Genomic DNA, 17,476 nt, shown 5'->3' on the forward strand with positions numbered 1-17,476 from the left:
TAGCACTTTATTTTTATAAACGGGTCTTACTTTTATCACCAGTTCAAGACCTGGCAAGTCCTATCAAGAATAAAAATAAATTTATAATTATACTTTCTCACATTCAGCCTATGATACTAACATTTGATGAGTTAAACATATAATAAATAGTAAAGTCTAACAGTTGTTAATGTTTTGATTGAGAAAGATTTAAATCATAGCGAAATGTAAATTTTTCTGAATTTGTTACATTTATTATTACATTGCTTCACTTCACTATTTATTCATTGATGCATTCGTCCATGTGAATACAGCAGGACGTTTTTCTTGCATATACTAAAATATTAAATAAAAAGCCACGTTTGCTTATTAGTAACGACTGTTTGACATAATGACACATTAGTTATTATATTTCCTTTACTATTTATCTGTAATAACAGTGGAGAAGAACTCATGACAATTGTCATGATTACATATTTTAATACCATTGTATTATTGTACAATGGATTAACCTCGTTGTGTTTTGTATCAGATAACATCTTTCCACGATGAAAAGCGTCAATTTAAATTCACAGTTCTATTTGTTTACCAGCCAGAAGGTTCTAAAAATTAATTTACGTACGTAATTAACGTAGAGATATAAATTGAGAGGTATATGTTACTTTTCGCAAAGTTTGTACATGTTACATTGAAAAATAACTATATGTTTTAAACTGATAAAAATATCCTCTACACACAAGTTACACGGGCCTAGTACGTGAACATGGGTAGGTTAAAATAGCAACAATAACGACCATTCTCACAAGGATAACATACTTACAAACTACGTAAAATTATTTTTAATTAAGGTAAACGTCAAAGTGATTGAACAGTAGGTGATCATTTCCAATACCATAACAAGTACCGAGTGTAAAATAGCGCACTAAATAAAGTTGATATACGGTTTATTTCTAGAAGGTCAGTGAAAAACAAATATTATTGACTTTATTTCTGTAATCGTTGTCTTAAACGTTGGCTTATTATTGATTTTAGTTGAGTAGTGTTTACAAAACGCTCAACATTAAAAATAATATGGCCTTAAGTTGCAAAAAAAAAATGATGGTTCCGCATTGCGTTAGTATATTAAAGTTCATGCAAACAAGTCGTACAATTTTATTACGTTAAACACTGTTTTTAAAACTATGACCAATTTCTTATTAGATAGTAACATCTATTATATTTTATCTTAGCTCGAATTGTAGATTACTGGTAGATATGGGAAAACTTTTAAGATATTTTGGATTCTTTACTTGTACTAAAAGTACCGCTAAGCAACTATATATGTTCTTCATGTCGGTTGAAGGGCAAGTGTAATACATAGCGTAATGCCGAAACTTATCATGAGTCCATCGTATAAATTATGCAAGAATGGAATTTCTAGTCATCCTCATCATAATATCAGCTGATATAACCCACTACCAAGGATAGGCCTCCTATAAAGATCACGACTATGATTAGTCTTGCGATGCCCGCATTCAGCTACTTCCCGCGAATTGGGTCGTCTGTCGGTAAATATTTTATTATTTACATATAATCAATAGATATTTTAAAACCATGCAAAAGCAATCTTATTATTATCAGAAATTTTCTCAGTAGTTTTCTCAGTTCCGGTCGAACTATATTATACTTTCATAATCAAGTGAAATTCAAAAGACTAAAGTGTATTTGAACTGATGATTTTCATTTAACTTTTGTTTTACGATAAGTAATAATCATAATAATGAAGTCACTAAAGCATGTTCTTGACGGTAATATTAAGTGAGCTCGGCTGTTAAATCTAATTTTTTGCTGTTTTATTAAAGCTGCGTGACCTACGAAGCTGTAACAGCCAACTAGGTATCATAATAAATAACATTGCAACATTTTTAACAAGCAATGTTAGCAAACCAAACTTCAAATGTATTACATTTTCTGTTTCCAAATAAAATTTCATTGTAATAGACATATCTTAATTAGTTAATAATAGAGTACAAGAAAAACTACTGAACTACGAGAAAAGTTAATAAGGATAAATTCCTTAAAAATCGACCGGTCAGAAAGCTTTGTATAAAGAAGTGTATCTTAAAACATTCGCACAGGTAAGTTTTGTAAAATTCGTTAGTATGATATTTTTTATTTTTCCGTTTTAACTCATTTAAATAATTGAGTCAATAAAATTTGCTGATTTGCTCTTTCACTAGCAGTCTCATAGTCACATCATCTCTCATTACATAGTAATTTTCATAACATTTTCACAACAATTTTCATAGCAGTCGAGAACGAAATGCAAAGAATGCCTGATTTTAGTAGCGCATAATCAAAAATGCGCGGGCAGGCTTCCCACTTAGTGGACCGATCATCTACGAGAGTCGAAATTCGTCGGTTCTTTGGGTGAGGTTCATTACACCATACACCTTGCAGTGGATGTCAATTGATTGAAAAGAAGAACAATCAGAAATAAAATTACGCGCAAAAGGGTAAATAAGCGCTTGGTGCATTGAACATTCATGCCGAGTAAATCTCATTATTGTTTGCAAATTTTTAGTTTGTATACAATTGAAAATAAAAAATTATATTCGCATCTAGCGCGCATCGCATCGCGGCATTTAGGAAATCCGCAAAAGAACCAAGGTCACCAAGGTAGCTCGAAAAATTGCTCGTCTGAAGTCACAAACAGGCGGAGCACGTCGCACATGCAACCTCGAGTTGCAAGTTCTCGAGTGGCGATAACGTGCTCGTAGATGCAGCATGGGCATGCCCCTTTCTTTTTGTTATAATTTGTGTCACTAGGGCCAGGTGGAGTGTTAACATAGTTACGGTCCGGTCATCGTCCGGCGATCTTTGGGGAAAGCCTATGCCTTGAAGTGGATGTGTAATGTTAAATACACAAATTTGTCTTCACAATACACAATGTAAATAACAAAGTAAAAAACTGAGTTGACTCACTTAAAAAACTGTAGCAACAGGCAGACATGGCATACTTGAAACCAGTTAGCATCATGCAGCTCCAATTAATACAAGCAAGTTTTTGAATTGCCTACTGTCATTCATTTAAGTACTTTATAAATTATGCGGAAAACATTCCAGTTGTTGTAACAACGCTAACGACGGTGGGAACGTTTATCTAGAATATCTTTAGAAGTGATGAATATCTTAGTTAAACTGTTGCAGTCTCTTACAGTTCAATTTCGTACATAAAACATTATGATTACAAAAGAGTGTAAATTTGTACATTGACTTAGCGGTTTTATAAAAGATACGAATTAGATTGGGAAACGTGGCAGTTAAAAAGTTGGTGATGGTACGCAGGTCAGATTGAGCTGAAGGTCCGCCGCGTATCGTGTGAATCTAAGTTACCGAAACTGCCATTAGAAAAACTGTTACTCTAACAACTATGGTCCGTATAAAGCAGACAACATACAGGACTTCATTTCGACACGATCGTCGGAGCAATAATCTTGTGAACATGTAGTAAACATACAATAGCATTCCCTCTACACCATAGCTATGGTATTATTGTAATTATACCTAACAAATGTTAATTTATCGTGTTCTTTTATCCTTTGTCCTGTAATATCTCAATTGTGTGTAAGTGACCAAAACGCCAGCCCTGAAAAGTCAAAAAAACATAGACTACGAAGAATGTCCCATCTCATTCCTCAAGCGGCAGCTTAGGATGGGAACACTTGACGCATGGAATAGGAGGTACATGTAAGGAATGACGATTTCGATGCCGTCGCAGCTTACCACTTCCATAGCATCGAGCTGGACACGGTTTTGGCCCAGATGCTTACAGGGTACGAGGGATTCTCGGTGTACCTTCACAGCACCCTCGTACTTCTGTGAGCCAGCGGCGGACCAGACCGTGGTGCACCTGGTGGCCATCTGTCCCGCGTTTGAAGGACTCCTATCCAAATCCGAGCTACTACTAGGAAAAAAATATTAGGACAGCATAGCCTCACTGATAAACAGTAACGAAGACGGGCCTGCGTTCCTCAAATGTTACAGAGATAATTTTGAACGTAATTAATAAATAAAGCTAAATGTTACAAAATAAAAATTTATGTAAATATGCAAAAATTCTATAATTATGAAAATAAATAAGTAATTATAATAACATTGTAATACCCTGTCCCATAAATATGATTAAAGAGAGCTAGAGGCCTCTAATTGCGGAAGTCATTTAACAAAAAATATCTCGAATACGATGATACGTTTAAGTACCTATATGTTCAAGTTAAATGTTAAATATTCTTTTGACCCCTCTGAATACGAATTTTAATCTTTTTGTAGGACTAAAACGGACCGTGCAATCAACCTTCTTTCAATAACAGAAAATGACCATGCGAAATATATGCGTTAAGAAAATTTTATTATTACATATTTTATTATAACAATGTTTCAATCATTTATTCCACATTTAAATCGATACTACTATGCAAACCGCAACATGAATTAATTTCTTATAACTGACAACTGTTATCTATTACTTCTATAATTAATTTGAAATTTAAAAGTTGCGGAATTTTACTTTGAAATATTGTATTTATAAATATATACACACACACACACATAAATACATATATATATATACACACATATATATATATATATATATATATATATATATATATATATAGTATGTTTATTACGTTCCGTTTGATTACTTTTTATTCTTCTCTTTGTCTCAGATGCATTTGTTTCTTGCAGCTTAAAATATTTCTTTCGTGTAATTCCATCGAACCGATGGTCGCTGGGGCCCCGTGGCTTGCACCCATGTAAAAGGCTATATTGGAAATTTCTCATAGTAATCGAATAAGGCATGGGAAGATCTGTAGTCGAACACAGCCCAGTCGATTAAAACACTGAATTGACAGCGAGCAGGCCACATAGCGCGCAGAATTTATAGCCCATGGGGTCCTAAGGTTCTGGAATGGAGATCATAGACAGTGGGCAGAAAACTTCGTAAGGTCGTTGGCTTTCAAACGGTCCAATTGAATATCCGTGGAGGCATATGATCTGAAGTGACCAGTCCTAAGGTTGAAATTATGATGGTGATAATAGTTTTTTTAGTCATATTCTATTTGGCACTACTTTATTGGCTATTACGGGTTGTGTATGTTATTAAAATATAATCGAAAAAATAATCTAATAAATATAATCGAAAAACCAAACCGAATTAGTTATTGTATCGAATAAAAAAAGTACTGACGTAAGGATAAACGGTGACAATTAAACTAAACGTTATTTAATTTTTAAGTCTGAAAAATTCCATTCATCGAGGTCAGCGTCCTTTTTGTTTTTTTTTTCCTTTTTATTCATAACAGGCTTAATACGGCGAGCATCATCGTACCCGCAAAAAATCAAGCAGTCTTATAGTCTAATAAATTATTCAAATTTATATTTGACAAATGGATTTTTAAACTGACGTGGCATATAAATTAAAGTTCATGTAAGAGCGTTTCGAATTAAAATTCGGCCAATAATGTTGCCGTCGTAATTGCATTTGGACTGATTTTGAGGAACAAATACATCCACAACTAACCGCTAAACGCGTATACTCTCGCGTTTCGTTCTTACTTCTTCAGTCAATACTAATTGTTTTATATTACTAACTATTATTCACTGGCAGACAACGTCAAAAAATTCTTACCTGAAAAATAGTCAAATATTTATTTATCTTATAGACACGAAAATAAGAAAAAAAAGCATCTGCGCAAGTCTTATATTTTGCTGTGACTTTGACCAACAATTTAAGGTTTTAAATAACATACATTTATTTATATCTTTAATATACGATGCGCAATAAGTATTTAGTATGAATAAACAGTACGGATGCAAAAGAAAAACTTTTGCTCGATGGAAAGACCACAAAACAAAGTCATTTATTGATAATATTATTTTTGTAACTTGAAACATATCAAAATATTTGAGTTATACCTTAAAAATTAAAGAAAAAAATGAAAAAATGCTTTCCCGCCTATCCTTCAAATATGCTTTTTTTTCTAAACGAATTTTTTTAACGATTAACTATTTAATGCTTAATGTAAATCGTATAACGTATATTGATGTATAATCTGTGCAATTTTTTTCTTATGTTGTATAATGAACAAGTGATGAACATAACTAAGAAATACGAAACATTGTGACTGGGTTCACATTTTACGGCCATAAATTACATAACTCGTGTACTTACATTTTTAATATATGATTAACAGTAATAATACCTATTACTGTGAACAATAAATAACATAAGGCTTTGAAGAACATTAATATTGCTTCTTATACATTACGACAGGTCATAAATAAATGTAATCAATTATATCTAACATTAAATCAATGTAAATAACAAGTTATGATTATGTCAAGTTGTCTAATATAACGATCTGCAGCTACGCGCCCGTACTTTTTGTATTGAGTTGACTGCATATATCAATCGCTCTATGAAAGATAAAAGCAGTTTAAAATGTTCAATTATAACAGGCGGTGCAAAGGTAATGTTATAATATTAAACGGCATCCATTTTATTATTAAATTAAAAAAGGGCTCTGTTGTTGAAAAAAAAATATTTGAAAGTGTAAAATTAATGACATTATTTGAACATTTTAAATGGCTTAAATGGCCACATCTCGAGTTGAACAACAGACTGAAAATTTGTCAAATAAGCTGTAAACATATTTCTACGTTCTTGAGGTGTCTATCACATGATAAATGTCAAATCACATTGACGTTTGGCGCCATTTATAATAATTAATGTGAACGACGTTATGACATTATTTTTACGCCACGTGTTACTATGTCCTCCCTAATTGTAATTAGTTTTACATAATTTTTTTAATTAATTTATGTATGTATGTTCTCTATTATAAAAAATATGTTGCCATAAAAAATCTAGCTTTATTGACATCGAGGAAATTGATGAAATATATATTTATTATAATTTTATGGATCATTGAGCATATTTTTACTACTGCAATCAGAAGCTATTTTAACATTTAAAATAAATGTTAAAATTAATGCATAGTTCTGTAAGGAAGAAGTAAAGACATGATTGACCTAACACTTGCCCATTTTCGTATTCTAAACGTTAAAAAATAGACTCACTGTACAAATTGCCCCATTTGTAGCTTTGCTTTGATGTAGTAATGAAACTTGTATATATGGTACGGTAGGTATTTTAACCGTGCCAACCTTTTCGACCTCAACATTACTTTTGCTCACATGGTAAAATTAAGTAAAAAAAATGTTATGTAATCTGTTTAAAAAATTAAAGTAAGTACAGATTTATAATTATTTTCATACAAAGGATAAGTAGCTGAATTGTGGAAAGCACAATAGAGTCTATTAATTTCCCCCGACATCCTTGCGGCTTCTAATGAATGGTAATAGTAAATACTAAATTAATACCTTGCTATTGCGATGATTGCGGGGTTAATTGTATGCCAAGTACGACCAATAAATCAAATAGAATGCAATTATTTTTATTAACTGTATTTTATTAAAAAAAAAACAGATAAGTATGTAATTATAAATATGGTTAATAATTGTTTTATAAAGATATCTATGCCTCATGAATAAGTTGTACATCGGTTTGATATTTGATCACACTTACTGCTAAGACCTGGTGATCAGAGGTTGCTTGGCAACCATAAAGGTTCGTAGATCACTTATTCGATTTCAGAGATGTACACTTTGTGATAATTCTAGGATGTCGCCATTACTATAATCAATTTTAAATTTTATTCATCCACCAATCCGGACTGAGCCCGTACATTGGATTACCCGTAACAATTTTCTGAGAGGATGCTTAGGTTCCAATATTGGGTAAATTACAAAGCTAGCATATTTATCACACCCACGAAGATTACGTTTCTGGTTGATCATAGAAATGAGGGATCGTCTTTCTGTTTAAATTTTTAACAACTACATTGATTCTTCTTACCTTGGGCACATTACCATTTAGATGTCCACGTTGAGTATGAGTGTGAGAGGAAATAAGTAAAGAATTTAAAGGTATTTATTGTAAGTAATGTTTTGTTGATGGTTCTTCACGTGGTGATGTATGTTAATACGTCCCAATGTAACTGCAGTGCAGTAGTTCAACGACTAAAAAATTACCTTATCACTGACTATACTTACCTGATCACCTTTTTCGAACTTCTTTTTCACGAACACTACGTAGATGGCTAGATCCTTTTCTGTCATAAACAGAGGAGATGTCATTGTACGTATCCATATCTCGAAATACACAAACATTTCAGTAATACTAAGCGAATGGAGGAATTTATAAATCGTATTTTTTATGATATCTACTTTATATAAAGCAATCACAGCAATATGGGTCTCTTTTCACCCCACTCCATTTTAATAAAATATTTTTTTTTACAATATATTGGCGAGGAAACAAGAAAACATAATGAATAATCACATAAAAATCAGAGATTCGAAATTCGAAAGTAACATTTAGTTTATTTTTAATTATAATAGTATTTTGACATGAATGTATATATACGAGTAGTGTGTCATAGTACGAGTAAATGTTTTGTATACACTCCATTTAGTCGTTGCACACGGCTAACGTTTGAAGTGATACCCTCATGTTGTTAGCTTAACTGTTCATTAATCACAGTTAACAGCTCTCAACGTCACGAGTCAGTGGTTATATGCAAGAGCGAGCCAAGCAAAGTAATTACTCATAAAGATCTTTTTTATACCATATCGGACATCTTCAATCTATATTTATATAACATAGGTACAATTAATAAATCAAATACAAATAATTTTGTTTTTAAAAAGACGAAATTAGAAATTCCACAATAAAATAAAGACCTTCATGTTATAATAAATGTAAGGCCGCACTGGCTGGACTCACAAAAGAAACAACGCAATTCTCCCTTGGATATTTTGCTAGCTTTAGAACCTTCCCATAGCTGGTACCTCATAGATTCTTGGTCCGAGGATTTGTTTTGGCTTTACTGCTGCTATATTCTGAAAATCGAATTATTCATCGCATTTAGACGCAGTCACTAACCGTTTACTCTCTTTTTTTAAATAAATTAAGTAACCAGATTGAAAGTAGTAAATATTAAAAAGTCATCTACCCTTGATGATCATATGAAATCTTTGCGATATTTAAACGGTAAAAAATAAACAAAATATTATTTAAAAAAATAAACAATACATTTATTTTCTTCGCTGCATTAAATAAATCATTTTTATTACTTACAGTTCTCACCTTGAATGTTATATCTGCCCTGATTTTAATGTTAATTAAAAATCTTAATCGTATTAATATAAAAATGTGTGATTATTTTGTATTTATATCAAAGACCGTCATTGTATTAATATTTTGTGATTTATGTATTAATATAAATTTCGTATCATTATTCGGATAATGAACAACCGAGTTTTATAATATTAAAAGAGTAAAACGAAACGTTTCTATTCATTTGGAAATTAATTGAAAATAAATAATAAAAGATTAAAATCAATCGTGATTTGCCAATTATCCAATTCTGTTTGAAGTAAAAATATATATAATTTACTTGTCGGGATTGGGATAATTTACATTCTTCGAGATACAAATATGTATATCGAGGAAGTTCAGTTTAGTAAAGATTATGTTGGCTTTTCTGCAGAGATTGAAACAAGTCGTGAATACATTATTAAAACAGGTTTCGTAAAGAGGTTTAATAATTTTATTCTATGATAAAATGTGATGTTATAAATCATATAATAATATTACAATTTTATGAATCGGAAACCAGTGATCTTGCTTCAGAATTACCTCGGCCTGGTAGAAAACGTGTGTAAACCGCAAATACCTGTTTTAGAGAGATCGGAATCTTCATTAAGTCGCAAATGTGTGGAAAGCCACACAGATGTTACTGTAAAAAGTATTACCGTAATATATAATTTATTTTATTTCTTATAACGTGATAAACGGCTCTTAAAATTTTTGTATTATTATTTATTACGGAAATAATTGTAGTATAAATAGGGTATTTGTAAGTTGGTGTCACTTGCCAAATGTACCCATATTTTATGTTTTTTGTGAGTAGTCACTATGTTTAGGTTTGAGAATGCCGTTACTCGCAAAATGGTACTTTAGAGAAAAAAGATTTTAACGTCGAAATGTCTCATATACTTTATATTAGGAATAAGATAAGAGTAAAGTGAATGGTTAGAGTAAGCAATATTAATCAACTTAGGAACAATACATTGCCTCTTGTTAAATAATCTTACCTTTTTCAATTCACAATCTATAGCAATTTTTCCGGGTCATAGTAATTTTTTGTGGTAATGAAGCTATAGTTAACATTATAGTAATACGTATATAATGGATACGTACACTTAGTCCAAATAGTTTTATTCGACTAATGATAATTTAATTTCAACCAATCTCCATTACATGACGAAACAAAATTTTTATGCAAAAACAGATGAATTTATTAACAAACAGGTTTGATGCGGAACAAAATTTTGTTAATTTTCGGGTACGAAACCCCTATTACGATATAATAATCACGAGGTAGTTTATAACATTGACTGGAATCCGTGTTTGATTACTTTGATTGTCAATCTACATGACGTTCTAAAGAGTTTTAAATTTTCTTATAAAATGACATTGATTTAATTTTAAGTTAAGCTATCCGGGTACAAATTCACAAATAATTTTAAAAAATATTTCCTTAATAGTTTTTTTTTTCGATGGGGTTTTTTATTTTAATTTCAGTGAAATAAGAGTTTGTATGATATATTAATATTATATTTCTAAACAATTGCAGAAACGAAGACTATACTCAAACAAGTATCCGGTGTGTTTAATTCCGGACAACTGACCGCCATCATGGGCCCGTCGGGGGCCGGCAAGTCCTCGCTTATGAACGCTCTCACAGGTTTCTCGTAAGTACTTATTTTTCGTTTTTGGAATTTTTGGAGTCCATAATTGTTTTTTTTTATGGTACGTAACATACAGGTTGTCCGGTGGCAGATTTATGTTTTTAAATAAACAAAAATGTTTTATTTGACTGAAATCATTGAACGGTAAAAAGAATATGCGGATTTTATTTTTTAAAGGGTATATTATCCAAATGACTTCCGTCGAGTTGCAAACACAGTTTAAAACTGAGCCTTGTGTTCTACGCCACACACTGCAGTAAACTTGGTTCAATTGAGCTGATTTCGGATAATTTCTTTTAAGTTTACGGGGGGAGTTCGGAAATCGTTATTACAACATTCTTTAAGGAGGTCTCATAAAAAATCGAGTTGAGTCGGGTGATGTCAGTGGCCACGGGATATCCCTAAAGCGTAAGATCAGATTTTGCGAGAAAGCTTCTCGAAGCAAATACATCGAAACTCTGGCTGTGTGTACAATCCTGTTGGAACTACGTGTGTATTATTGGAAAAAGTGGCGAAAACTTTTAGTTTCATTAAAAGTATTAGGTAGTTCATTTTGGTGCGTTTACCAATTTAAAATTTTGACACAAATTTATGTTTTTAATAAATTGTGTATGTTTTTAATTGTTCATATAAATTGCTATAATGTCAAATTTTGTTTTAAAACGGCCAAACTGATGAGAAATGTGAAATGGCGATGACAAATTCCACTATCTTTTACGAATAAAAAATACAATAATTGATATTTTTCTTTATTTTTAAGCATGGAAATCAAAATACTATAATCTATATAATATATCAAAATAATATATAATAATATAAGCTATAATTTAGTGAAATTAGGTTAATGAAAAAAAATTATAGGAGAAGGATCTTGTAGTGTTTTAAGTTCTTATGTATTTCTTGTTGTCCTGAAAAAATTATATGTCTTGCATGAACTAAGCGATGTTAGTCCGAGTCAAGTCGTAAGTGATTTTGGATAATTTACATTTTTGAATCATGTAACTTACGTTTTACGTGTTGTTGTATTCTTAGGCATATTAGGTTGTATTCTGCTTATGGAAAAAAATCCCTCTAATGACTTTAGGTTTCCGCTTACGTTACATTTTACAAAATTTGTGTACACTATTTACTATACCTTGATATCGGAAAGGCATCTTAACGAAATGGATATATTCTATGTCCAATAATCAAAAACATTCGCGTGGTCACCGTGTTGGTGGATTGTGCTTCGTACTCTCTTTAGGAGACCAACAACTTTCCTCTACGGTAATAAATAAAAATACAACTTAATCTATACAGTTCATTTTTTTCCGAAAACCGCCATAACCTCGGCCGGGTTCTTTTGGAGTTTGTATTTTTACTTGTGCATTAAAATAGTATTTTTGTCGATTACCTCGGACTTTCAAGTATATATTTGGCACGCTTTTGATTCGTGCCCGCACAGACTCATTTAATAATAACTACTGGTATCTTAATTTTTTTGATTGGATTCTCGTTCATAGTATACTTCCAAAATTTTTAGAGTGCAATTAATATTACGCAGCGTTACTTTTAAATCCTGAACTGTTTGTTGGTTTTGCGTCCATTAAATTTTTAAAAAGAAACAAAATCAAGTTTTGGCATATATGTTATATTGTTGTAGTCTATTGATGCTTCCTAGAGGTGTTGTTCTTAATTCTTCATGAGTAGCGGAAATGTTGTATAATTCACACAAAGTTATTGGAAGCCAAACGCTTCCAGTAATCAAACGCACATCTTGGACCGACCATCATTAATGACAAACCAGACAGTAACAGACAGACCTTAACCTGTTACCACTGAGGAAAGTGTAATAAAATATCGATTATTAATGGTTATGAAAGCGCACTAAGACTGATATTGGTAACAGATTAGTGTCGCACCACCACTCCTTTAGTTGATATTGAGTGTACTATGTACAGCACAATGTGGTTATTTATATATATGCCTAAAGGTTTACAATGTCAGCTATCTTCCGTCAAGATTATTTATTATTTTATTTACCTACCCACGCCAACGCGCCAAAGAAAAGATGTCGTACCCACATGCCAACGTTAAATTACCTAAAATATTATTAATATAGGTATAAATTGAAAATACATTGCATCACAGGTAACCCAGATTTTAACCACAATCTAATAACCATTTATAAAATAACAGCAAATTCTTCAAATTACGTCCGCTCGTGGCTCTTTCTGCGAATAGAGCAATAAAATAAATATGTGTTTCAATTGTTATTGAAAAAAATAAACCTAAATTGTAAATGTGTTTGCACATATAATCGTAAGCATTTAATGACATCGCAATAATAAACAATTTTTATTTTTATTGAGGTTATCGATTATAGATTCACAGTGCATGTAGATTTTTAAAGTAAATTATTATTTATAATTATACTTAACACAGGTTAGTGTACCGTTTCCTTTCGGTTTTAAGGACGTAGTGATATTACTGGTTTAATGAGATGCGAGTTTTAATGTTTGAGAATGACAGAAATGTGTACGGTGAAGCCTCATTTTAATATTCAGGAAGCACTATCATGTAAGTGTAATATTCCATCGACAGTTAATAAAAAAAGTTATGTAGAAGCTCCTTTTTTCAATATACCATGCCAGACATTTAAATGTGCGTTGTTTTTAAATTGCACAAAACTATTTGGTTTTTTTTTTCTGAAGACAAAGCGACGAAGCCTTTATTATTACCACAATTACAGTTTACAAGAAGGTGGTGTGTATCATATTTTTGTTGAGTTACACAACCTTTTTAAGAGCCTTATAATGTCTGTGTTCTAGCAACTTTGAAATCCGCAATTCTAATGCCTATTCCACGAAATTACTTGTGGTGGTGAAGTATTTGTTTATTATATGTAAATAAAATACGTGCAAGAATCAAAGAGCTGTACGGTATCGCAGTGCAGACTCTGAATATTAGCAACTCCATGTAATTATATTTTACATCTTCTTGCACAGTTGATGATCTTTTTACAAAGTCTTTTCACATTCAGAGTAATAGCGATTCCGATTGTAACCAAAACTTGATACTAATTTCGCTGATAATTGATTTAAATATGTTACTTCGACGTCTTCTTTGGGCTAAAGAATCGGAATACATTATTAAGCATATTTTATATAAACCACAGACTTATTCATTTGCCGTCGAAACCGAAATGAGAACACTGTTGGTAAAACACCGTATCGATGCATATCTTAACGACTTGTAAAAGAAAAAAAAACATCTGGAATATAAGACAGTAAGTGATGCGACGTTCGGTCCGAGATTTTTCTACGAGATCGAAACAATGAAAACATCTATAGACCAAGAAGGAAAGTAACTGATATAGTCCACCTTCCCAAACTGAAGTGGCAGTGAAGGCCACTCAGCGCGTAGAACAACCACTTGGCCGCTGGAACCTTAAGCTTCTGGATTTGTAGACCACGAACCGGCAACTGCAGGGCAGTACCGGACCTCTCTAAAGGTCGTTGGAAGACGTTGGATGAACGCCACTTTCAATCGGTCCTAATAGAAATCTTGGGATTTATGGAATAGTGTGTCAATATATATATATATATATATATATATATATATATATATATATATATATGTATATATAAATAACAGCAATAATGTCTAGCAGTGAACGTGTTATGTCAAAAATGATGATGAAGTTACAGTGATGAAATTCTGTGTATACATGATTGTAGTGTCGATATTCTGGGTTATGGGTTACTGAATCTATGACGTGCGATGAGGTAACAGGCCTTACTAGGTTAATAACTGCGTCCAAGCGTTACTGTGTTACAGTATACTGGGCGACTTTGCTGCGTAACCATAAAAGACGAGTGATATACCTCTTAATTGTCATTTGCAACCAAACCTTATAAGGATTCCAATGAAAGCTGCTACGTAGGATTTTGTATTAGACCTTGTGAAGGATCGCAATCTCATAAACATCTTAGGTCAAATCATCGACCAGCAACGCCTGTATCCCTTACTTAATTCACTTAGACGTCGTTTTTCCTAATCTCCAAATGACCTGTATGCCGACCTCGTGCAAAAACTATATCTAAATAAGCAGCACGTTTATTGACAAACGTTATAAATATTTTTACGAACTGTACATCTTATCGTTGACATTTTACCCTTTGCACTCGAGACCGTTTTCGGCCAGGACCTACCAGCAACTCGGACCGTTTCGCGACGGTTTTGGTGAATTCGTTACCTCTACCTTAAAAAGATTATACACATAAAGTCTTTTACCAAGTTAAAGAGCGAAGTTTGCCACATCGAATACGGCGATAGCGTCCTGTTTTGTAGCTTTGTTCTAGCGTAGTTATTTGTTTCATTGACTATTTCATTTACGAGTTCATCAATAAAAAATAGTTTTAAAAAATCCAACGGCTCTTTCGTCTGTGCGGGTACGTGCGGTCTTCCAGGAGCGTCTCCAGCTATGAACGATATTGAGGGTATCTTGAGGGTATCTCTTCGGATTCTGTACAACTAATCTATTCATAATTGTCAGATTGTGGGTCTTCTGCAGTATCACTATCACTGTCAATTATTCTGATCTATCGTGGTCTTACACCTCTTACTTCTTCACTATCATCACTGTTGCTCGCGGTCGAGCTATCGCCAGGATATCTTATTATACTTGGTATCTCCTCGTTTAGTAACTCTAAATCCAACTCGTCTTGACTCGAACTTATTTCACCACTGCGTTTCATGGTAACGGGGATGAGAAATTTCAATTTTTTTATTCGTTCTGCCAAGGCTGTCAAGTTCGAACTGATACCGAAAATGCTGTCTGCTTCATGGTACGGCACTAATCTCAGAATAGAAAATCTTACGTGGTTTGAGTGGAACATTACGGCGACTTTATATGATTATATACGCTGCTCTTAGGACCCTACTTTAAAGAACGATATCACATACGTAAACAAAATATCAATCGCCACATGAGGAAACAAAGTGGTGAGCGAGCGTCACCACTCGAGTGCAATGGGTTAACTCTAACCAAGTTTTTCGTTCCTGATATATTTTTAAGACCTTTTTAATCTGAATCGACTACGGTACACAACATCCATAGACAATTAACCAAAAAATTTCCCCTTTTATGAAATGGTGCCAAAACTTGAACATGTTATCTATTGTATATTGTTAAATATTTTGTGATTCGAACTAGCAATACTCGTTAAAAATTGCCTCATATTGTAATTGACCGTCGTAAGATGTATTTTACAGGACTCAAGGTGTAACGGGCACGATACGGGCAGGCAACAGCGTTTGTGTCCTTCGGGAGAAGGACAAGTCCCTCGACTCGCTGGCGGCCTATCGAAAGAAATCCTGTTACATTCTCCAGGATGACAGGCTTAACCCGCTTTTTACTGTCGCTGAACTTATGAAATTCGCAGCCGACATGAAGCTCGGCTATACATTAACTGAGAAATTGAAAAATGGCGTGGTAAGCTATATTAAAAATGCTTAAGAAACCATAAAACAACGAAAAAAGATGCTTATTGACCTATATACTAAATTAATAATAAAGTTTAAATATCAATATGATCCCTTGAATCCCTAATGTCTTTGAAAACTGCATGTTATTATTAACTTGGAGATATTAAAATCAAGTACTTTAATTATATACCTACGGTTACTATTAAAGAAGATTATTTGCATGTAACATCTTTTTAAATAAATTATTACTGTCTGAACATGCATTATTATTTATATTTTTTTACCATTGAGATGGCAAACGTTCATAGAGATAATATATGATCTGTTTTTCAAAGGTAGCGGAAATTCTAGATACACTAGGATTGGCAGGCACGGAGAACACACGCTGCGGTAATTTGTCAGGGGGTCAGAGAAAGAGGCTGTCCATAGCCGTGGAGCTCATTGACAACCCTCCGGTTCTGTTCCTGGATGAACCAACGACGTAATTATTTTACTTACCTTTTAAATATTTAAAAGACTAAAAAATATTTATTCATTTACAGTATTAAAAAGCCAATAACAAATTCTCTCTTAAACAGATCATGTTCAATTTACACGACAATAAATTTTTCGCTATTAGTTAACAATGCAAGGAGGCGTTAAAAACATATATATTAGACCATTGAATTTTTATATAGAGATTCTTCTGCGTGGAAGCTCTGAATGGCGAAAACACAAAGTACAATAAATGAGGTTACAATTCTAATTGCCAAATCAATTTTTAGAGGTCTCGACAGCCTGACTTCGAAGCAATGCCTGGAGCTTCTCAAAGGCCTGGCCCGCGACGGGCGAACTATTGTATGCACGATACATCAACCATCTGCTTCGCTTTATATGCTATTTGATCGGGTAAGTAATACATCAAGGATTTTTGTTTTAGACGTTATATTTATTCAATAAGTTATTCATAAATATCTATCTCTGTAAGTACGTCACTACAATCGCGGAAAAAATAAATTTTTAACCATCATAAGTAAGTATTCCTTAAAATTAAATATAAAAATTCAAACGTATCTCATGATTATTAAGTACACTGTTAATACTACAAATTAAAATTTAAAAAATAAAA

General features: G+C 32.6%; 1 protein-coding gene across 1 annotated transcript in view; it reads left to right on the forward strand.

The window, feature by feature from the left end:
* Nucleotides 1–17,476, forward strand: part of LOC137932676 (ATP-binding cassette sub-family G member 1-like) — a 44,845-nt gene that overhangs the window by 19,599 nt on the left and 7,770 nt on the right. The window contains exons 2-5 of the mRNA XM_068776306.1: nucleotides 10,785–10,902; nucleotides 16,156–16,375; nucleotides 16,704–16,849; nucleotides 17,133–17,256. Coding sequence (XP_068632407.1) covers nucleotides 10,785–10,902; nucleotides 16,156–16,375; nucleotides 16,704–16,849; nucleotides 17,133–17,256 — 608 coding nt within the window. The remainder of the gene's footprint in view (nucleotides 1–10,784; nucleotides 10,903–16,155; nucleotides 16,376–16,703; nucleotides 16,850–17,132; nucleotides 17,257–17,476) is intronic.

Source organism: Battus philenor, unplaced genomic scaffold (assembly GCF_028537555.1).
Source record: "Battus philenor isolate CCGP_79_NKW_IND1 unplaced genomic scaffold, ilBatPhil1.0.hap1 SCAF_12, whole genome shotgun sequence".
In the NCBI taxonomy this organism is placed as follows: Eukaryota; Metazoa; Arthropoda; class Insecta; order Lepidoptera; family Papilionidae; genus Battus; species Battus philenor.